The sequence below is a fragment of the Coregonus lavaretus genome (assembly GCF_964263955.1).
Source record: "Coregonus lavaretus genome assembly, chromosome: 9".
In the NCBI taxonomy this organism is placed as follows: Eukaryota; Metazoa; Chordata; class Actinopteri; order Salmoniformes; family Salmonidae; genus Coregonus; species Coregonus lavaretus.
In genome coordinates this window covers 16,451,722-16,476,187 of record NC_139996.1, presented here as the reverse complement: position 1 = coordinate 16,476,187, position 24,466 = coordinate 16,451,722, and the positions used below count along the sequence as shown (strand labels likewise).

General features: G+C 41.4%; 1 protein-coding gene across 2 annotated transcripts in view; it reads left to right on the top strand.

The window, feature by feature from the left end:
- Positions 1-10,668: 10,668 nt before the first annotated feature.
- Positions 10,669-24,466, top strand: part of LOC311135445 (protein bicaudal D homolog 1-like) — a gene marked incomplete at both ends in the record, with an annotated part of 101,361 nt that continues 87,563 nt past the window's right edge. For both annotated transcript variants that reach the window (XM_084169402.1, XM_084169401.1), the window contains one exon: positions 10,669-10,884. In XM_084169402.1, the coding sequence (XP_084025528.1) occupies positions 10,669-10,884 (216 nt within the window). The remainder of the gene's footprint in view (positions 10,885-24,466) is intronic.

Genomic DNA, 24,466 nt, shown 5'->3' with positions numbered 1-24,466 from the left:
CAGGGTATAATGACAAACACTACTGGTCACTAGTTTATATGGTGTCAAAGGACACAAGCAGGTGTCTGTAATCATGGCCAGGTGTAGCCTAACAGCATTGGTTAATTCACAGATAAACAGAACATACAAAAAACATGGATAGCATATGATCATAGATACAACTTGGCTACATAGGCCCACAAACATTTACAATGAATAGCAAAATCACAAGAATGGCTTCAAATCAAAGTATAAGTTGAGACCGAAGGGAGCAAGGGTCTTTAAATTAAAGATCCAGGCAGCCTCTCGTTTTAACAATAAGTTGTCGAGGTCACCCCCTCTCCTAGGGAGGGTGACATGTTCGATGCCGATATAACGTAGGGACGAAATCGAGTGGTTCGCTTCCAAAAAGTGGGCAGCGACTGGGTATGTCGAGTTTTTGCACCTAATGGTGCTATGATGTTCCGAGATTCGTACTTTTAATTCGCGCTTTGTTTTACCCACATAATGTTTACCACAAGGACAAGTGGAGCACGTAACAACCCCTTTGATTGGGATCTGTTTCCCTGTTTGGGGGTGTTTAAAGGATCTACATTTGTAAGTGCCATTGCATTGAGCGCAGCCGTTACACTTGTAGTTTCCATCCCGTAGAGGCGCAAATAGACGTTGTGCAGGGATATTTAGGGGTGGTAAATCCGAGTTTACCAATTGATCTGAGGTTTCTGCCCCGCGAAAATACAACCAAGGGAGGGTCCGAAAACACATTACCAATACTGTCATCGGATCTTAGAATGTGCCAATGTTTGTGAACGATTCCCTTAATTTGTTCAGAGCACTTTGAATAGCGTGTCGTTAGAACGCAATAATGCTTCTTTTTGCGAGACTGTCCCTGAAATGGCAGTATTAATCTGACAATTTTTGTACCCCTCTCCTTGAATGTTCTTTGCGTCTCAGCCATATATCGATCGAAATCTGATAGTTTTTTTTTACAAATTATTTTGATTCGACAGAATTGGCTGTAGGGCAAACTGTTTTTCAAGGGAAGCGGGTGACAACTATCAGCCCTCAACAAACTGTTACGTTCAGTAGGTTTCCTTTAAAGATCAGTGTATAGAACATTATCCTCAAACAAAATCAGAAGATCAAGGAAACTGATTTGACGTGTGTCAGATTGCATAGTAAATCTCATGTGCTCAGAACAAGAGTTAAGAAAAACAGAATGCCTGGAGCTGTTTTAAGTCACCCCTCCATAGAACAAAAATATAATCGATGTACCATTTCCAAATAATAATGTTAGGCAATAAATGTTAGGCAAATTGACTGTTTCTCAATGTAACCCACATACAAATTTGCATAGTTAGGAGCCATAGGGGATCCCATAGCAGTACCCTTCGTCTGAATAAAGAAATCATTTAGAAATATGAAGTAGTTGTGTGTGAGTACTATTTCAGCCAGTGTTATAATGCATGCACTGGAAGGTAGTTCATTTGGGTCACGTTGCAGAAGAAAATGTTCCATTGCTTCAATACCGCCCCCGTGTGGAATATTCGTATATAACGACTCAACATCAAAAGTAACTAACAAGGTATTATCAGGGAGAGGATCAAGAGATTCAATAGAGATCATACTGCTGGTGTCCTTTACAAAGGAGGGGAGCTTTTCTGCGAGAGGTCTAATAAAAAAGTCAACAAAGGTCGATAAAGGGGCTGTTACTGCATCAATGCCCGCTACAATAGGGCGCCCTGGAGGTTTTGTAACATCCTTGTGTAATTTCGGCAAAGTATAGAAAGTGGCAATTTTAGGGTGTTGAATAGCCAAAAAATCGTGTTCTTTTTTGGTGTTTTTTGTTGAAACATCCGTTTAAGGGAATACTTTAGCTCCCCTAATCGTGATATTTCAACTGAACATGTAGGTGGCTCACCTGCACATACTCCGACTCCTTTCAGAAGTAAGAGTTACTTTGTACCTCCAGCCAATCGCAATCACTCTATTGAGACATGTTGAAAAAGATGTTGGTAATCTCCTTAAGAACAAACAGGAGTACGTATCTTTTCAAAATTTACCCAAGGATGAAAAACAAGCTTTGCTTGATTTACAATCCGATACGTCAGTTCTTACCCGCCCTGCTGATAAGTGTGGGTCGGTTGTACTCATGGATAGTTTAGGACAGATCCTTTAAACACCCCCAAACAGGGAAACAGATCCCAATCAAAGGGGTTATTACGTGCTCCACTAAGGCAGTTATTTATCTTATAACTTGTCCTTGTGGTAAACATGTGGGTAAAACAAAGCGCGAATTAAAAGAATGAATCTCGGAACATCATAGCACCATTAGGTGCAAAAACTTGACATACCCAGTCGCTGCCCACTTTTTGGAAGCGAACCACTCGATTTCGTCTCTACGTTATATCGGCACCTCGACAACTTATTGTTAAAACGAGAGGCTGCCTGGATCTTTAATGTAAAGACCCTTGCTCCCTTTGGTCTCAACTTTGATTTGAAGCCATTCTTGTGATTTTGCTATTCATTGTAAATGTTTGTGGGCCTATGTAGCCAAGCTGTATCTATGATCGTATGCTATCCAGGTTTTTTGTATGTTCTGTTTAACTGTGAATTAACCAATGCTATTAAGCCACACCCGGCCATGATTACAGACACCTGCGTGTGTCCTTTGACACTATATAAACTAGTGACCCGCAGTGTTTGTCATTATACCCTGATGAAGACAGCTTGTCTGTTGAAAGTTGGTTATTGCATCTGAGTTACTAGAGTGTGCGGCTTTCCTTTTCTTTTTCAAATGCTAACATGAAACACCTGTGACATGGTGAAATATATCTACAGTTTAAGCTTCTTATGAGTACATTGATTACAAGTAAAATTAATTAAACGTTGTAGTATATGGGTTCAACAAAGATTTCCAATTGAATTTTACAAAAAATCTTAAAATATTACAGCAATAATCAGTGAGAATAAAATACTGACACTGTTATGAAGAGTTGTCTTGATTTATCACTGTTATCCATGTTTGCCATCTGGAGAAAACAGAAACAGTCCTTATCATCTGCTTACATACAGTTGAAGTCGGAAGTTTACATACACTTAGGTTGGAGTCATTAAAACTCGTTTTTCAACCACCACAAATTTCTTTTTAACAAACTATAGTTTTGACAAGTCTGTTAGGACATCTACTTTGTGCATGACACAAGTAATTTTTTAAAGGATGAACCAGACTTGTGGAGGTCTACACATTTTTTTTCTGAGGTCTTGGCTGATTTCTTTTGATTTTCCCATGATGTCAATCAAAGAGGAACTGAGTTCGAAGGTAGGCCTTGAAATACATCCACAGGTACACCTCCAATTGACTCAAATGATGTCAATTAGCCTATCAGAAGCTTCTAAAGCCATTACATCATTTTCTGGAATTTTCCAAGCTGTTTAAAGGCACAGTCAACTTAGTGTATGTAAACTTCTGACCCACTGGAATTGTGATACAGTGAATTATAAGTGAAATAATCTGTCTGTAAACTAAACAATTGTTGGAAAAATTACTTGTGTCATGTACAAAGTAGATGTCCTAACCGACTTGCCAAAACTATAGTTTGTTAACAAGAAATGTGTGGAGTGGTTGAAAAACGAGTTCTAATGACTCCAACCTAAGTGTATGTAAACTTCCGACTTAAACTATATAAACACCATGGGACCACGCAGCCGTCATACCGCTCAGGAAGGAGACGTGTTCTGTGTACTACTGATGAACGTACTTTGGTGCGAAAAGTGCAAATCAATCCCAGAACAACAGCAAAGAACCTTGTGAAGATGCTGGAGGAAACAGGTACAAAAGTATCTATATCCGCAGTAAAACGAGTCCTATATCGACATAATCTGAAAGGCCGCTCAGCAAGGAAGAAGCCACGGCTCCAAAACCGCCATAAAAAAGACAGACTACGGTTTACAACTGCACATGGGGACAAAGATCGTACTTTTTGGAGAAATGTCCTCTGGTCTGATGAAACAAAAATAGAACTGTTTGGCCATAATGACCATCGTTGTGTTTGGAGGAAAAAGGGGGGGGCTTGCAAACCGAAGAACACCATCCCAACCGTGAAGCACGGGGGTGGCAGCATCATGCTGTGGGGGTGCTTTGCTGCAGGAGGGACTGGTGCACTTCACAAAATAGATGGCATCATGAGGAAGGAAAATGATGTGGATATATTGAATTAACATCTCAAGACATCAGTCAGCAAGTTAAAGCTTGGTCGCAAATGGGTCTTCAAAATGGACAATGAACCCAAGCATACTTCCAAAGTTGTGGCAAAATGGCTTAAGGACAACAAAGTCAAGGTATTGGAGTGGCCATCACAAAGCCCTGACCTCAATCCTATAGAAATGTGTGGGCAGAACTGAAAAAGTGTGTGCGAGCAAGGAGGCCTACAAACCTGACTCAGTTACACCAGCTCTATCAGGAGGAATGGGCCAAAATTCACCCAACTTTTTGTGGGAAGCTTGTGGAAGGCTACCCAAAACATTTGACCCAAGTTAAACAATTTAAAAGCAATGCTACCAAATACTAATTGGGTGTATGTAAACTTCTGACCCACTGGGAATGTGATGCAATAAATAAAAGCTGAAATAAATCATTCTTTCTACTATTATTCTGATATTTCACATTCTTAAAATAAAGTGGTGATCCTAACTGACCTAAAACAGCGAATTTTTACTAGGATTAAATGTCAGGAATTGTGAAAACCTGAGTTTAAATGTATTTGGCTAAGGTGTATGTAAACTTCCGACTTCAACTGTAAGTTAAACACCAAGTTATCTGTCGGAGGGCACAAACAAACATTTGCTATCATGCTAACTCATTCACTGTTGTCTTCAGATTTGGTTCCAGAACCGCAGAGCCAAATGGAGGAAGACTGAGACGCTAAGGGACGTGAAAATGATGGCCAGAGACCAGTCCCCTATATGTACATCCAAACCTGGGCTACTTTATAGTAAGGTGGGTGTAATATAGTTTTAATCAAAACCAGCAAGTGTATAATTACATTGCTTAGGCATTGAAACAAACTATTAAATACAATATTCAAATGGCCACCCGGACTATTTGCATTGACCCCCCCCCCCCCCCCTTTGTTTTCACTGCTGCAACTCACTGTTTATTATCTATGCATAGTCACTTTACCCCTACCTACATGTACAAATTATCTCGACTAACTTGTACCCCCGCACAGCCTCCACAGATACAGATGTGTCAGATAAGGATACAGATAGACAGTATACAGTGGATGCTGCTGAGGGGAGGACGACTCATAATAATGTCTGGAATGGAGTATACCATTCCATTCACTCCATTCCAGCCATTACACTCCATTCCAGACATTACACTCCATTCCAGACATTATTATGAGCCGTCCTCCCCTCAGCAGCCTCCACTGACAGTATATGTGACTGTATAAGATGTGAGTCATGCTTGAGACAGTTGACAAAATCCTCAATAAAATGATCCTGTCATTTGTTTCCATGACAAATCAGGGTGAAGAGGCTATCTCTCTGTTTCCGTTGAATGCTTACTCACTACGGTACGGGCCGTACCAACTACTACAAAAGCTTCACCCAGGGGGATTTCCATTCCAGTCTTTTCTACCTATGTTGCCACACCTGCATCACCAAGCTCTATGCTCCCCCTGGATCTGACATTCATTCCCCATCCCAATAGTCACTTTCAGTTGACACAATGAACACTAAAGCAATTCATCTTCAAAGCTTTGTAAATAGGATGCATCTGTATGTTGTCATCTGTGTCCGTGATGATGGAATCATGGTGCTGCTGTTGAAACTGATGAATGAATTGATAATTGAGTATTATCTCGCACAGATAAAGCAATATGGCTGAGTAAAGTAAATGAAATGTTTATGTTTTTTATCAACTCACTTCCACTTATCCAGATATGTTGATTGGAATTGTATAATGATATTGTAAATACATGAATACACATACATAAATAAATACTGTAATACATCTAATTCCTAATGATTACATTTGTGTTGTGGCTGTATTTCTTATGTGGCTGTGGTTCTGAAAATCTTGTATAACATTGATGTTAAGAATAGTCCCTGTACACTAAAATAGGCTCTGAAAGATAATCCCTATTGTAGGACTTCTTATGTACAGGTATAAATACATGTGAAAGTGTACATTTCCATAAATAAAGCTGGTAATAATAGCCCTTTATTTACAACAGAATGCCTCTGAAGCTGCTTATTCAACCTACTTGTGTTTTGGTGATAACTCTCAATACGGATATTATGTGAGGAGTGTATTTCTGAGTACAACGGTTTAATGGCATAATTATCTGCAGGACAGATGGTTTAGCTATGTGTTTATAGTCTACAAAGATCTACTATTGTGTACCCTAGCAACCCTTCCCTTCCTTATCGTTTCTATGGGTTTATTGTTATATTGTCTCCTTATCTTAATTTGAGCTGGGGTTATTGATGGGTCAGATGGTGAATTCAGAGAAGTACATTTTCAAGAATTTCAGCTATATTTGACCCCTACTGACAAAATGTAGACAGGATACAACCTTTTAAAACTTTTTCTGTGTCATCCTCGATGATTGTAAGTGCAGTGTGTCCACATATGGGGTTGTATTTGATGTTTTTTTAATGGTCAAATAAATCAAATAAAAAATACAGTACGTCTTGTACTAGACAAGATACAGTACATATCTGGTACTATTATGGTTCCAATGGCTCAGAATGTTGGACTGTTTTGGTTTCTGAAAGGCCACATACGGAATGAGTTAACTGTATAACTCAGTTTGGAGTAAACTTGTCTGCTTACTGACCATACAATACATGAAGATTTAAAAAAATATATTTATCACTTATATACAGTGGGGAGAACAAGTATTTGATACACTGCCGATTTTGCAGGTTTTCCTACTTACAAAGCATGTAGAGGTCTGTAATTTTTATCATAGGTACACTTCAACTGTGAGAGACGGAAAATCCAGAAAATCACATTGTATGATTTTTAAGTAATTCATTTGCATTTTATTGCATGACATAAGTATTTGATACATCAGAAAAGCAGAACTTAATATTTGGTACAGAAACCTTTGTTTGCAATTACAGAGATCATACGTTTCCTGTAGGTCTTGACCAGGTTTGCACACACTGCAGCAGGGATTTTGGCCCACTCCTCCATACAGACCTTCTCCAGATCCTTCAGGTTTCAGGGCTGTCGCTGGGCAATACGGACTTTCAGCTCCCTCCAAAGATTTTCTATTGGGTTCAGGTCTGGAGACTGGCTAGGCCACTCCAGGACCTTGAGATGCTTCTTACGGAGCCACTCCTAAGTTGCCCTGGCTGTGTGTTTCGGGTCGTTGTCATGCTGGAAGACCCAGCCACGACCCATCTTCAATGCTCTTACTGAGGGAAGGAGGTTGTTGGCCAAGATCTCGCGATACATGGCCCCATCCATCCTCCCCTCAATACGGTGCAGTCGTCCTGTCCCCTTTGCAGAAAAGCATCCCCAAAGAATGATGTTTCCACCTCCATGCTTCACCGTTGGGATGGTGTTCTTGGGGTTGTACTCATCCTTCTTCTTCCTCCAAACACGGCGAGTGGAATTTAGACCAAAAAGCTCTATTTTTGTCTCATCAGACCACATAACCTTCTCCCATTCCTCCTCTGGATCATCCAGATGGTCATTGGCAAACTTCAGACGGGCCTGGACATGCGCTGGCTTGAGCAGGGGGACCTTGCGTGCGCTGCAGGATTTTAATCCATGACGGTGTAGTGTGTTACTAATGGTTTTCTTTGAGACTGTGGTCCCAGCTCTCTTCAGGTCATTGACCAGGTCCTGCCGTGTAGTTCTGGGCTGATCCCTCACCTTCCTCATGATCATTGATGCCCCATGAGGTGAGATCTTGCATGGAGCCCCAGACCAAGTGTGATTGACCGTCATCTTGAACTTCTTCCATTTTCTAATAATTGCGCCAACAGTTGTTGCCTTCTCACCAAGCTGCTTGCCTATTGTCTTGTAGCCCATCCCAGCCTTGTGCAGGTCTACAATTCTATCCCTGATGTCCTTACACAGCTCTCTGGTCTTGGCAATTGTGGAGAGGTTGGAGTCTGTTTGATTGAGTGTGTGGACAGGTGTCTTTTATACAGGTAGCGAGTTCAAACAGGTGCAGTTAATACAGGTAATGAGTGGAGAACAGGAGGGCTTCTTAAAGAAAAACTAACAGGTCTGTGAGAGCCGGAATTCTTACTGGTTGGTAGGCGATCAAATACTTATGTCATGCAATAAAATGCAAATTAATTACTTAAAAATCATACAATGTGATTTTCTGGATTTTTTTTAGATTCGGTCTCTCACAGTTGAAGTGTACCTATGATAAAAATTACAGACCTCTACATGCTTTGTAAGTAGGAAAACCTGCAAAATCGGCAGTGTATCAAATACTTGTTCTCCCCACTGTATATGAACAATGCTGATACACCAATTAGTTAAGTAAAGGTGCATGTGGAAAGTGGAAAGAGTAACCAATTAAAAAACACTCGCATTTTCTGGACACATTTGCATATTTATTGGACTTCATTTATTCTATTTTTATTCCACTGAGCTGTTATTTTGTACTATTTTTCAAATGAATTACTTCTATTGTATTATTGTCACATTTTTGAGAGGTGAACCTGCAAGTACGCATTTCATTGTACTGTGTACACCATGTGTATCCTGTGTATATGACAATAAACTTGACTTGACTTGTTTGGCTACAGTGGCTTGCGAAATTATTCACCCCCCCCTTGGCATTGTTCCTATTTTGTTGCCTTACAACCTGGAAATAAAATGGATTTTTGGGGGGGGTTTGTATAATTTGATTTACACAACATGCCTACCACTTTGAAGATGAAAAATATTTTTTCTTGTGAAACAATCAATACTTTGTAGAGCCACCTTTTGCAGCAATTACAGCTGCAAGTCTCTTGGGGTATGTCTCTATAAGCTTGGCACATCTAGCCACTGGGATTTTTGCCCATTCTTCAAGGCAAAACTGCTCCAGCTCCTTCAAGTTGGATGGGTTCCGCTGGTATACAGCAATCTTTAAGTCATACCACAGATTCTCAATTGGATTGAGGTCTGGGCTTTGACTAGGCCATTCCAAGACATTTAAATGTTTCCCCTTAAACCACTCGAGTGTTGTTTTAGCAGTATGCTTAGGGTCATTGTCCTGCTGGAAGGTGAACCTCCGTCCCAGTCTCAAATCTCTGGAAGACTGAAACAGGTTTCCCTCAAGGATTTCCCTGTATTTAGCGCCATCCATCATTCCTTCAATGCTGGCCAGTTTCCCAGTCCCTGCCGATGAAAAACATCCCCACAGCATGATGCTGCCACCACCATGCTTCACTGTGGGGATGGTGTTCCCGGGGTGATGAGAGGTGTTGGGTTTGCGGAGGTCCCATTCTGTGAGCTTGTGTGGCCTACCACTGAGCTGTTGTTGCTCCTAGACGTTTCCACTTCACAATAACAGCACTTACAGTTGAACGGGGCAGCTCTAACAGGGCAGAAATTTGACTAACTGATTTGTTGGAAAGGTGGCATCCTATGACGGTGCCATGTTGAAAGTCACTGAGCTCTTCAGTGAGGCCATTCTACTGCCAATGTTTGTCTATGGAGATTGCATGGCTGTGTGCTCGATTTATACACCTGTCAGCAACGGGTGTTGCTGAAATAGCTGAATCCACTAATTTGAAGGGGTGTCCACATACTTTTGTATATATAGTGTACCTCATCACAGACATAATTCATGAATGACCATATGTTGCGACCTGTTGCCTTTGTCGCTCGTTTGGAATACAGAAGTGAACAACCATGTATATACATTTTTGTTGATAGCAAGCACTGTCCTTACTAATAACTGTAGGTTTTTATCCTTACTGGCCGTGGGATGTTCCTGTATCATCCAGTAGATGACAATGTTAATGTAACCAACGTTAACCCAGTTTAAATGACTCTGCTTCTATTTTTTTTATTTTTTTTGTAGCCTAATTAAACTCATTTTACATTTCAATTCTTGTCTGGATATAATACACCTTAACACCATAGAAATATGGTTTGGTCATTTGTACAGCATAAAACACGAATATTGACAGTGATTGAATCCAATATCTCTTAAGAAAATAATATTTTAGGTAACTCTAAAAATAATATTTGTCAAAATTCTGATCTTCACAGGTTACATACAGGTAGGTCTATTCAAAATTACCCAGCCAATATATTTTATTTTCTCAGCGTTGACAGGCAAGATGTGTCGACGTGTAGTCCTACTGACGTCACGGGAGAGCGGATGGATGCAACTTCGTGGACCACTTTGCTTCATAATAATCGAGAGATGGCGTCCGGCACTCCGTGAATAAGCAAAAATTATCATAAAGAATTGATGAAGAGGTCACTCTACTGGAATGTATCATTATGCTACGACCCCTCAATTGAAGTAGGCTAATAATCATCATATTTCACTGATAGAAACAGCATTTATTTTGGTGCTCTTCCGCAATAGCCTATTCCACCTGGCTTCCGCACATTTAACAGGGGGGTGGGTTCCGCTGCGTTTGTTTCAGCATCCTCCAGCTTCAGCCTCTGTGTATCCAACGCAAGGAGACTGGGAGAGAAGGGCGATGGCTGCCGGTAGAGGATACGGGGAGACTGTGGATCAGTACCGTGCGGAGGTGGAGCGGCTCACCCAGGAACTTGCGGAAGCGAACAGAGAGAAGATCAGGGCGGCAGAATGCGGTCTTGTTGTGTTGGAAGAGAACCAGACTCTGAAGCACCAGTATGCCGATCTGGAATCGGAACAGGAGACGCTGAAGCAAGAGTTGGAACAATTACAAGAGGTAGGTTATACAGTATGTTACAGTAGGATACAGCCTTTCTTTCCTTATTTAAGAGAATTCAATGCTGTATGGGTCAATCAGGACCAAACCTATTATTAGATCATATTACTAGGCTACATGAAATGGCAAGACACATTCATTGTATATAAACTATAGCATGTTTATTTAAATTTGGGTGAGCTTATTGCCATATGTTGGAAAATTCTGAGACATTATTTGTATGGAAAAGGTGTGTGTGTGTGTGTGTGTGTGTGTGTGTGTGTGTGTCAGGGTTTCCGTTAGCTGGTAATATCTGGCTTTTGGCAACAACAACAAAAAAGAAAACCAATAAATAAAATTGTCACCAGCCAATCAATGTCTGGGAGAAGAAAAAAATCCCATTGCTAAATAATCATTTTTAGCCTATTCATTGATGAAAATACCAATCGATGTAAATACATTTGACCGGTCATGGTTATCAATCTATAGGTTAATTTGCATAATTTAGTGGAATTAAATTGGTGCTTGTGTATTTTCGTTAGTTCTTATGATTCTTATTTGTCACATGCACACAGCATGCGGATGCAGAGCATAGCACAGCATATACAGTGAGGGAAAAAAGTATTTGATCCCCTGCTGATTTTGTGTGTTTGCCCACTGACAAAGAAATGATCAGTCTATAATTTTAATGGTAGGTTTATTTGAACAGTGAGAGACAGAATAACAACAAAAAAATCCAGAAAAACGCATGTCAAAAATGTTATAAATCGATTTGCATTTTAATGAGGGAAATAAGTATTTGACCCCTCTGCAAAACATGACTTAGTACGTGGTGGCAAAACCCTTGTTGGCAATCACAGAGGTCAAACGTTTCTTGTAGTTGGCCACCAGGTTTGCACACATCTCATAGCACAGCATATAGATACAGAGCATAGCACAGCATATAGATACAGAGCATAGCACAGCATATAGATACAGAGCATAGCACAGCATATAGATACAGAGCATAGCACTGCATATAGATACAGAGCATAGCACTGCATATAGATACAGAGCATAGCACTGCATATAGATACAGAGCATAGCACAGCATATAGATACAGAGCCGTTTGGGCGGCAGGTAGCTTAGTGGTTAAGAGCTTTGTGCCAGTAACCGAAAGGTCGCTGGTTCTAATCCCCGAGCCGACTAGGTGAAAAATCTGTCGATGTGCCCTTGAGCAAGGCACTTAACCCTAATTGCTCCTGTAAGTCGCTCTGGATAAGAGCGTCTGCTAAATGACTAAAATGTAAATGTAAAAATGTATATAGATACAGAGCATAGCACAGCATATAGATACAGAGCATAGCACTGCATATAGATACAGAGCATAGCACAGCACAGCATATAGATACAGAGCATAGCACAGCATATATATATATACAGAGCATAGCACAGCATATAGATACAGAGCATAGCACAGCATATAGATACAGAGCATAGCAGAGCATATAGATACAGAGCATAGCACTGCATATATATACAGAGCATAGCACAGCATATAGATACAGAGCCTAGTTTAAGCGGAAAATCTGTCAGACAGAGCAAGAGCTGCTGCTACAGCTCCTGTTGCTGCTGGAGTGAAATGTGTTTTTATAAACCCAATCATTGTGCAACAATTCTAAATGAAATCACATGTTAAAAACAGTTTTGATAGCCATGATTAAATAGAGCTACTATTTTTTTCTCAACTGGTAATTGAAGCGCACTTCCCATTTGCCATCCAAGTGAATATAATGGTAGGCAGGCTTCAGCGCATCACAGACCACTTTGCAATGAGCTGGAGGCAGTATGCATTTAGAAAAAATATGCTTAGTTGTTTGAAACCTGAACATTTTACTACATATTATGAGGCATGTTTACCTTGGTTCAAAGTAGCCTAGCCAAAATAAGGCCAAATGTGGAGGCAATTCTTTTATAAAGACTTCCATATGCCATTGAAACCAGTAGCCTATTTCTCTCATGTTCTATTAGTTTTCAAATAAACTTTCATTGTCCAGTAGCCAAAAGGCACAATCTTAGTCATATTAGCAACGCATGCTAGTTGTTGCATCTTTAGATCTCCCCTCTTTCAAAATGTATAACAGATATTTTCATCTCTGTCTCATGAAACTGCTCGCATGTGCAGTGTGCTTTTGACAACAGTGTTTTCCAGCTAATTGCATTATGGAACCAACATTTGCGTGTAGCCTACTGCCTTGTGCACATTGCTGCACTTAAAATGTGAAGAAATAAATGTTTATCAACATTTTAAGGTAAACGTTCTGATCTGTTTCATCTGTTTTTTTAATGTAGCCTAGGCCTACTAGTTGAATGGATTCGGGATCTATCGTCCCACAACTGTCCCAGTTTGGAATAGGCTATTTCTTTCTCGCACAGAACGACAAGCTGACCAATAGAATAGGTAAACTTTTCTACTATGGGGGATAGTAGATTGACATAGACTAGTGATTTTGCTGTTCATTACTCGTCTTGTTGACTGAGGAAAAGTAAATGTGGACAGTTATTCTAACATCTTCAAATGCGCATCGGAATTCGGTAAGAAGGGCGAACACCGTTGCATCCTCGAGTTGCATGTTCTGTTAAGATGAATTACTATATAAAGATGGGGTGGACCTCCGTGGGTGGACCTCCTAATCAGGTTACGCACGCAATGCATATGGGTCTGGTAAATTTCTCAAATGTCCGGTAAATTAAAATACTGTCGGTGAAATGTCTGGCACAAACCGTGTGTGTGTGTGTGTGTGTGTGTGTGTTCGTAGTCCACTTTGCATCTTACTTTGCATGACCTATGTAATTTATCTCTTGCTGAAGTGCATAAACCCTGTGCGGTCTTGGAGGAAATAATTGTGTTAAGTGCTGTCTTTGTATAATTGCGCCTGTGTCAGAGACTGAGGTGTTTCGTTATACCATTCGCTATGCCTCTCAATGTTTCAAGTTTCAATGTGGGTGGCTCCTATGCTGTCCCTGTGCATTTGACACACACACACACACACACACACACACACACACAAACTGCAGGCATTGTTTTAAACGTGTGCCTTTCTAATGCAAATTTTGCCATGCACAAAGCAAACATGTAATGCATTACAGTAAAGTTTGCCTTTTAGTCATTGTTTGAGTGCATGGGGTCAGTCGTCATTCAGACTTTTATGTTGCGACTGTAAAGATCTTAATAGTATTTATAAGAGAGAAGGAATCCTTATGAGCTGCTGTTTGTGTGGTGGCTCACTTGCCTATTGATTCAAGTGTCACGTTAAGCATTTTCATATAGAATCTGTGAAGTGTCTGGATAGGTCCCCGGATCCACTTCCACAACAGTGCTGGGCCTGCTCTTTTTCTCTCCTGCCTCCGGCCCCACACCACTCCACCTCTACTGGGGTCGATGGAGATTTCAAGCTGGGTCTGTCGTTCTGTTAGGGTGAAAAGCTAAGTAACAAGGTAGATTGATGGCCCTATCTAAATGTATCTGTGGGTTAGTTTACCCATGGGCGTGTGGTTGCTGTTGTGAGGTCATTGTGAGCTAATAAGTAAACACAGTTCTATCATTCATAGACTATCATTTTAGATAACAACGAACTTGAATAGAAGATGTGAAAATTTAACCATAGACCAGACATTCCCCCTCTGTATCACTTATGTTAGTGAGATGTACACTTTAGTTGTTTTCCTCCTATAAAGAGCCAGACAGAAGCAGTATTGTGTTATTCATTTCTGAAGTTCATTTTAATTGTTACTGTAAAGAATATCGTAAACTCCATAGGTACTGAGTTTTGTCTGCCTCCACTTGCTAGAGCTTGAATAATATATGACTATGTGTTTATCAATTTTGTCATTACTGCAATCATGCATAAAGCAACAGGAAGGGGTAGCTGCTGACAGAGCTCAAAGCTCAAGGTCCTTATGGAGATGGAGAAGCTATAGAGCTATTGGGAGGAGAGACTGGAGGCAAGGACGGTCGACTTGGCGAGAGAGGTGGGCAGTATTGGCAGTTTGATATCCCTTTGCAAAGCAGCCTGGTTCTATATCATATTTAACCAGTGTCATCTCTTACAGTATGGTACATGGGTACCAACCACTTACAGTCTTAGTTCTCAGGATGTATTTTGCTGTCCTGAATCTAAAGCCTGGTTTGCACTGCACTTTAGGGCTGTCCCCGACTAAAAAAAATCTTATTTAACCGAAAATTGTCTGTTCTTTCGACCAATCGATTGGTCTACATTTTAAAAAGTTATTTAAAAGTATTTTTCCATAAATAGACACACCCTATGTGTTTTAATGAAATCAACTATATGCATTGAGCTTCTCTGGTGCTTTAAGCTTACGGTTTGATGAAATAAGACACATGCCTCAAGAGGGTGCCAGAGATCTAGATAACCAGAAGAAAAAAAACATAACCTGAGCCAACTATTCTCCTCCCGCTCCTGCTGGCTTTCGCAGATTCTGCCATTACTCTCCTGAAGTTGCCGGTAATAGGCTACATGAGGAGTCGGCAACCTTTCTCATGTTGAATGCCAATTATCTTACAATTTCCACCGATCTGCGTGCCAGTTATGGTTTTCATATGCACATTTTTGTGAAACAGTTTAGTTTAATTTATAATAACGTCTTCATATCTCAAAGTCATTGTCATGTGGTTAATCAACATTCTATCCAAATCTAAATGAAAATGATACAAACCTAAAAAGTAACTGATATTGCCATTACTATGTAAAAATAGCCTACATAAAGCCAACAAATAAAAACATTGCAGCCTGAAGGTAGAAAATATCCCGATTAAAAATAAATATCCTATAAATCACATTGGCTACACATGGCCTGTCTGCAACGAACTTGAAACATTGTATCAACTTTTAACTTGGGTCCGGCCTGAAGCTTGCGCTAGCGAACTTGCAACAATTTATAAAATATTCTGGGCCTTCAGTTTCCCCCTCCAGTGTGCTCGGGACCGACACAGCTGTAGGCTATTTGCGCAAGGGATAAGAAGCAGTGCTTGACTTGGGCAGGAGCTCACCGGAGATGAGTACCAAATGTTCTACTGCTTGAGCTCCTGTTCCTCTTATAGAATAGTATCTCAAAAGTATTGTGGAGCTCCTGCACCTAAATATAAACAGTACCAGCACCCAAAATGAGTACCGAAACCTATTTCAGTCCAAGTCAAGCACTGATAAGAAGTAATCAGGTAGGCCTATTTTATGACGTTTCCACTGGATCAGAGCATGACATTTTTCCCTTTCAAGCTGAGTGGTTATCGATATCGCGCTTCATTAGCTCATTGTTATGGATGTTTCCATATAAATGTGTATAGAAAACAGCTTAAACAAATGCAAATGCATCTACTTTTCTTTTATTCTGGCTGCACTTTCTGATATGACAATAAGTTAGCCGTAGTTGGCTAGCTAGCAAGCAAGGGATAAGAACGTTGCCAGCCAGTATGGCAATGGAACATTTAGAGCGAACGACTGGGTTGCATCTCCATAGATACAGAACAAAAAGACTGAACGACTGGGTCGCATCTCTAGCAACCGAACCGATAGAACGAACAACCAGCCGGCTTGAGTAGCAACACTAGATTTGTGTCGGGACTATATATTGTGGAAGGATGAAATAGTATGAATAAATTCATCAAAATAACGTTTTTAATGAAAATATGTCAATCATTATTTGAATATGTTGGTAACCTGTTGTATAAAAGTGATAATGTCCTCGAAGCCGATGTTTGGAGGATATACTGGCACTGTTTGCCGGCCCTCGACGAACAACAAACGTGACAATATATCCTCTAAACACCAGTTTCTCGGGCATTATCACTTAAATGAATGTGCACATATTGCTGGGAAAGAGCACATTCTGGATAGAGAAGTGCATTGTGCATCTGGGCACATGTTCAATCCGACGTCTGCATTGGCCATGCAGCGTTTACGGTGATATGGCCTCAGCAGAAGTCAGGGTATTCATACTTCTTGCACTTTGCAGAGCAGTGCAGAGCTGTTGTCAAGGAAGTGAGTTTGTGTTTATACAGGATGTATAACGCCAACCAATCATGTCAATGCAGAGCTATACAGAGCCCTCCGCATTGTTACAAAATTTGGGAGGCGCATGGAGATGCAGTACGGAGCTCGATTTGGCTTCTGCATGCCTCTGGAGGCTCCGCAATTATGTCACACCATCCATATGGAGCCTATGACCACATTTACAGACCAAGCATACATTGGCTTTTAGTCTAGGCCTCCACAATGGATTAGCTCACTGAGATGGGCGCAAATACAGTGGGGAAAAAAGTATTTAGTCAGCCACCAATTGTGCATGTTCTCCCACTTAAAAAGATGAGAGAGGCCTGTAATTTTCATCATAGGTACACGTCAACTATGACAGACAAAATGAGAGAAAAAAAATCCAGAAAATCACATTGTAGGATTTTTCATGAATTTATTTGCAAATTATGGTGGAAAATAAGTATTTGGTCAATAACAAAAGTTTTTCAATACTTTGTTATATACCCTTTGTTGGCAATGACACAGGTCAAACGTTTTATGTAAGTCTTCACAAGGTTTTCACACACTGTTGCTGGTATTTTGGCCCATTCCTCCATGCAGATCTCCTCTAGAGCAGTGATGTTTTGGGGCTGTCGCTGGGCAACACGGACTTTCAACTCCCTCCAAAGATTTTCTATTGGGTTGAGATCTGGAGACTGGCTAGGCCACTCCAGGACCTTGAAATGCTTCTTACGAAGCCACTCCTTCGTTGCCCGGGGTGGTGTGTTTGGGATCATTGTCATGCTGAAAGACCCAGCCACGTTTCATCTTCAATGCCCTTGCTGATGGAAGGAGGTTTTCACTCAAAATCTCACGATACATGGCCCCAGTCATTCTTTCCTTTACACAGATCAGTCGTCCTGGTCCCTTTGCAGAAAAACAGCCCCAAAGCATGATGTTTCCACCCCCATGCTTCACAGTAGGTATGGTGTTCTTTGGATGCAACTCAGCATTGTTTGTCCTCCAAACACGACGAGTTGAGTTTTTACCAAAAAGTTCTATTTTGGTTTAATCTGACCATATGACATTCTCCCAATCCTCTTCTGGATCATCCAAATGCACTCTAGCAAACTTCAGATGGGCCTGGACATGTACTGGCTTAAGCAGGGGGACACGTCTTGCACTGCAGGATTTGAGTCCCTGGCGGCGTAGTGTGTTACTGATGGTAGGCTTTGTTACTTTGGTCCCAGCTCTCTACAGGTCATTCACTAGGTCCCCCCTTGTGGTTCTGGGATTTTTGCTCACCGTTCTTGTGATCATTTTGACCCCACGGGGTGAGATCTTGCGTGGAGCCCCAGATCGAGGGAGATTATCAGTGGTCTTGTATGTCTTCCATTTCCTAATAATTGCTCCCACAGTTGATTTCTTCAAACCAAGCTGCTTACCTATTGCAGATTCAGCCTTCCCAGCCTGGTGCAGGTCTACAATTTTGTTTCTGGTGTCCTTTGACAGCTCTTTGGTCTTGGCCATAGTGGAGTTTGGAGTGTGACTGTTTGAGGTTGTGGACAGGTGTCTTTTATACTGATAACAAGTTCAAACAGGTGCCATTAATACAGGTAACGAGTGGAGGACAGAGGAGCCTCTTAAAGAAGAAGTTACAGGTCTGTGAGAGCCAGAAATCTTGCTTGTTTGTAGGTGACCAAATACTTATTTTCCACCATAATTTGCAAATAAATTCATTAAAAATCCTACAATGTGATTTTCTGGATTTTTTCCCCTCAATTTGTCTGTCATAGTTGACGTGTACCTATGATGAAAATTACAGGCCTCTCTCATCTTTTTAAGTGGGAGAACTTACACAATTGGTGGCTGACTAAATACTTTTTTCCCCCACTGTATATATATATATATATATATATTTGTTACTGCTCGACTAAAACAATCTCGGTCGACCAACAGCCTAACGACCAAACAATCGACCAGTCGACTAATTGGGGTCAGCCCTACTGCACTTAGACCTGAGTTTAGACACCATTAGAGAGTTATTAGCGCCATAATTTCGGAGCTAGCCAATGACAGAGTTCCCTTGTCACCTTATTTGAATATTCGTTAAGTTTAGCCCTGGGCTAAGAAAGTTGATCTTTTACACATCGATGATCTAGTGTTAAAGATTCCTAATCTAATATAATTGTGGAATTTCACTCCTTGGTTTTTGTCTTATGTCTTATAGCCAAAGAAATGTTGTCGTTATCCTTTTCCCCAAAGCCAGTTTAGTACTTCACTTATATACTGTAGTTCACACATGCAGTCAATCTGGGAATGGCCAACATGGAACTGAGAACTGATTGGAGAGCATCTGTTCACTTATTCTCTTTCTCTCATTCTGTATTTCTACCGACACAGTGGGTGTTCTGTTGTTCATCCATGGCTGAGCATAAATGGGCCAGATTAAAAAGTCATTATAATATCCCACTGGGCACACACAGGTTGGATCAACGTAGTTTCCATGTAATTTCAATGAATTTATGTTGAACCAACGTGGATGATTTTTGACCCCCACGGGGGGTCCGTGGATGACTTTTGACCGCTTCTATGGATTCCTCATGTCTTACTCATTGTAAAAAAAAAAAAAGATTGGTCAAAATCGTATGTTAGGTACTATAATTATTGAATATTATATGAATCCTCTAAATTAAAATGGGCAATTTGGGTGCAATCAATTACCTTAATTTCTCAGAGATCAAATTATATTTCAAGAAAAAATGTTGCAGGAATGCTAATCTTATCTGTTTCTAACAATATAAACAATTTCAGAACAATCTGAGATGGTGGGTGTCGAAATCATCTTTCTTGTGCTTTTTGAAATGGAACTACCCCTGACAGAGGACATTAACACTAGAGGTGATATTACCTCCCAGGAGGAAAACCTGCTGTTTCCTTCCATCCGTCTCTCCCTCCATACCTCTCTCTTGTCTTTCTATGAATATTAAACAGAGAAATAGAGAGTGTGGAGTCTGTCTCACCAATAATAACACTCTTACCTTCCTTTTCTTCTGAGGTGTGTGTGCCTATCATCAACATGCAGGGAACTGCAAATGGAAACTGGAATTGCCTGCTGTATGGAGTGGCGGGCAGCTGAAATCCAACAGCAGTTGTTTATCCTGATGAAATAGATTGACACTACTGGAATTGTAGTACGATACACATCCATCCTTCCTTCTTTGTTTTACATTTTTATTTCCTTTGTTGAACAGTTACGGTATAGTTTTGACCCCGACAAAGTACATTTTACTGTTTGTCAGGGCCAGGTGTTTCTACTGGTGCACACCAGAAGCTGGAGTCATTATGAAAAATGCAAAGACTCGCTGTGCATTAGGCTGGGTTTCTCCATTGTTGTTAAAGCATCACTCCCTGTCTCTCAAGAGCTCAGCTCCACACAAGTCTGCTTATTGATTTTGATATGGAGTTTTGATTTGTGTGTGTGTGTGTGCGTTTGTGTTTTCATATGTCTGTGTGTGTCTGTCATTGTTGATGTTTATTCTGACTCCAGCACGGTTGTATAACAGAAGCCAGTGTTGACTAAGCCTTGCACTCCCTACATACACACACACACACAGTGACCACATCACTCTGGCTTGGCTGGGGACTCTGGCCGGATCTGAGCTGTGCTGAGTTGGCAGGGCCTCAGCATGGTCGGGCCACTATAGTGATGAGACTGTCTCAGAGACTAGGTCAGTCAGAGCCGAGGGCTCAGCAACACCAGCCCACACTGGGCTAGAGAGCTGCGGTTGCATTCCACACACTGACACATTCCTATGGACAATCAGCATGACTCAGGAGTGAACCCATACCTGGGAAATCACAACGACTAACGTGGTGTTGCTAATGACATGACAGTAATGACGTGTTGGTAATGATATGACGGTAATGACGTGTTGGCAATGACATGACGGTAACGACGTGTTGGTAATGACATGTTGGTAATGATGTGTTGGTAATGACGTGTCGGTAATGACGTGTCGGTGATGACGTGTTGGTAATGATGTGTTGGTAATGACGTGTTGGTAATGATGTTTCGGTGATGACGTGTTGGTAATGACATGTTGGTAATGATGTGTTGGGAATGACATCATGTTGGCAATGATGTTATGGTATTGACATAAAATCACCAACACTGACCAAACACAGACCAAACCACCACTGTGCTCACTGTGTGGAACCATATAAAGTGGTCCTCTGTAGCTCAGCTGGTAGAGCACGGCGCTTGTAACGCCAAGGTAGTGGGTTCGATCCCCGGGACCACCCATACACAAAAATGTATGCACGCATGACTGTAAGTCGCTTTGGATAAAAGCGTCTGCTAAATGGCATATTATTATTATATTATTTATAACTTCGATTTTTGTGCTCTCCACAGACTATTGCATAATGCTTATTGTTCTGTGCCTGAAGGACAGAGCAGTGACTGGTTGCATCACCGCCTGGTATGGCAACTGCTCGGCCTCCGACCGCAAGGCACTATAGAGGGTAGTGCGTATGGCCCAGTACATCACTGGGGCCAAGCTTCCTGCCATCCAGGACCTCTATACCAGGCGGTGTCAGAGGAAGGCCCTAAAAATTATCAAAGACTCCAGCCACCCTAGTCATAGACTGTTCTCTCTGCTACCGCACGTCAAGCGGTACCGGAGCACCAAGTCTAGGTCCAAAAGGCTTCTTAACAGCTTCTAACCCCAAGCCATAAGACTCCTGAACAGCTAATCATGGCTACCCGGACTATTTGCATTGCACCCCCACCCCACCCCACCCCAACCCCTCTTTTACGCTGCTACTACTCTGTTTATTATTTATGCATAGTCACTTTAACTCTACCCACATGTACATCTTACCTCAATTACCTCGACTAACCGGTGCCCCCGCACATTGACTCTGTACCGGTACCCCCTGTATATAACCTCCCTACTGTTATTTTATTTTACTGCTGCTCTTTAATTTTAATTTTTTATTTTTTTAATTCTTAAACTGCATTGTTGGTTAAGGGCTTGTAAGTAAGCGTTTCACTGTAATGTCTACACCTGTTGTATTCGGCGCATGTGGCAAATACAATTTGATTTGATTTGAGAAATATGCTCTAGTACTGTATGTGCTTGTTGCACTAAAAGCAGCCAAGAAGCTTTTATCTCTTATGGGTGAATCCCCAGCATTGGCTGTCGTGGGTTGTCCATAGTTTAGTCACAGACCAGTGTTTTAGTGACAGGCCGGACTCCATGGCTGCAGCTGGATACCTTTCCACAGTGATGGTGTCTCCATTACCCTCCACTTCTGCCTCGTTACTGCTGTCGCCGGGTAGAGGATAGGCCTATCAGAGGAAACTAGCGGAAGGAGGAGAAAGGACATTACAGCAGCGTATTATTAGAAGCATCCAGATGTGTGCTCATATGAATAAAAAACTAACAGGTCTGTGAGAGCCGGAATTCTTACTGGTTGGTAGGTGATCAAATACTTATGTCATGCAATAAAATGCAAATTAATTACTTAAAAATCATACAATGTGATTTTCTGGATTTTTGTTTTAGATTCCGTCTCTCACAGTTGAAGTGTACCTATGATAAAAATTACAGACCTCTACATGCTTTGTAAGTAGGAAAACCTGCAAAATCGGCAGTGTATCAAATACTTGTTCTCCCCACTGTACTTGACAGTGCAGCAGATTACACAGGCTTCAATTAAGAAATGCTTTTCAAAAAGACATTAGGTAGGTATCGACGTGTAGTGTACCAACCACCTAGACATGGCTCCCTAGTCCTACATAGACTGTCACATATAGGATTTAACCCATAGTTTTTTCTCTATACTGTCACACATGTTCAGGTCTGAAGTGTGACTGATGTCTGTCTGAGGAACACAGCTCTAACACCACTGGATCTTTCTGCTCTCAAGGCTTTAATAATAGCAGAGAATGTTAGAGGTTCAGTGTGCCACAACTCATTCCTGTCAAAGATATGATGAACACACTGTTTGCGAACACAGTGTCACAGAAGGCTCCTTGCTTACCTTGCATGATTCGATGATACACTATATATACAAAAGTATGTGGACATCCCTTAAAATATGTGGATTCTGCTATTTCAGCCACACCTGTTGCTGACAGGTGAATAAAATAAAGCACACAGCCATGCAATCTCCATAGCCAAACATTGGCATTGGCATTGACAAGAATGGCCTTACTGAAGAGTTCATTGACTTTAAACGTGGCACCGTCATAGGATGCCACCTTTCCAACAAGTCAGTTCGTCAAATTTCTGCCCTGCTAGAGCTGCCCCGGTCAACTGTAAGTGATGTTATTGTGAAGTGGAAATGTCTAGGAGCAACAACGGTAGGCCACACAAGCTCACAGAACGAGACCGCCGAGTGCTGAAGCGCGTAGCATGTAAAAATCGTCTGTCCTCGGTTGGAACACTCACTACCGATTTCCAATCTGGAAACAACGTCAGCACAATAACTGTTCGTCGGGAGCTTCATGAAATGGGTTTCCATGGCCGAGCAGCCAGACACAAGCCTATGATCACCATGCACAATGCCAAGCATCGGCTGGAGTGGTGTAAAGCTCGCCGCCATTGGACTCTGGAGCAGTGGAAACGCGGTCTCTGGAGTGATGAATCATGCTTCACCATCTGGCAGTCCGACAGACGAATCTGGGTTTGGCAGATGCCAGGAGAACGTGACCGGCCCGAATTCATAGTACCAATTGTCAAGTTTGGTGGAGGAGCAATAATGGTCTGGGGCTGTTTTTCATGGGTCAGGCCCCTTAGTTCCAGTGACGGGAAATCTTAAAGCTACAGCATACAATGACATTCTAGACGATTCTGTGCTTCCAACTTTGTAGCAACAGTTTGGGGAAGGCCCTTTCCTGTTTTAGCATGACAATGCCCCCGTGCACAAAGTGACGTCAATACAGAAATGGTTTGTTGAGATCGGTGTGGAAGAACTTGACTGGCCTGCACAGAGCCCTGACCTCAACCCCATCGAACACCTTTGGGATCAATTGGCACGCCGACTGCGAACCAGGCCTAATCGCCCAACATCAGTGCCCGACATCACTAATGCTCTTGTGGCTGAATGGAAGCAAGTCCCCGCAGCAATGTTCCAACATCTAGTGGAAAGCCTTCCCAGAAGAGTAGAGGCTGTTATCGCAGCAAAGAAGGGACCAACTCCATATTAATGCCCATGATTTTGGAATGAGATGTTCGACGAGCACGTGTCCACATACTTTTGGTCATGTAGTGTATATGAGATATCATCAACCTAAGATACATTTCTCCAGGAAGGATAGCAAAGCATGGTCATGAATCATGTCACATTCCCATGGATAACAAGGTGTTAGTGTAAATGTAAGGCTTCAATGAGTACGGTTACATGCACACAATAATGCGATTAATGTGGATAGTCAGATGAATATAATAGTTTGGTTAAAACGTTTACATGCTTTGCAAGAACGATTTCCTTAATAATCCGGTTTACATGGAAACATCTGAAATCAGGTTACCTGATGGCACTCTGATAAATGCAGAAAATTGCCAATCAAAATAAACTT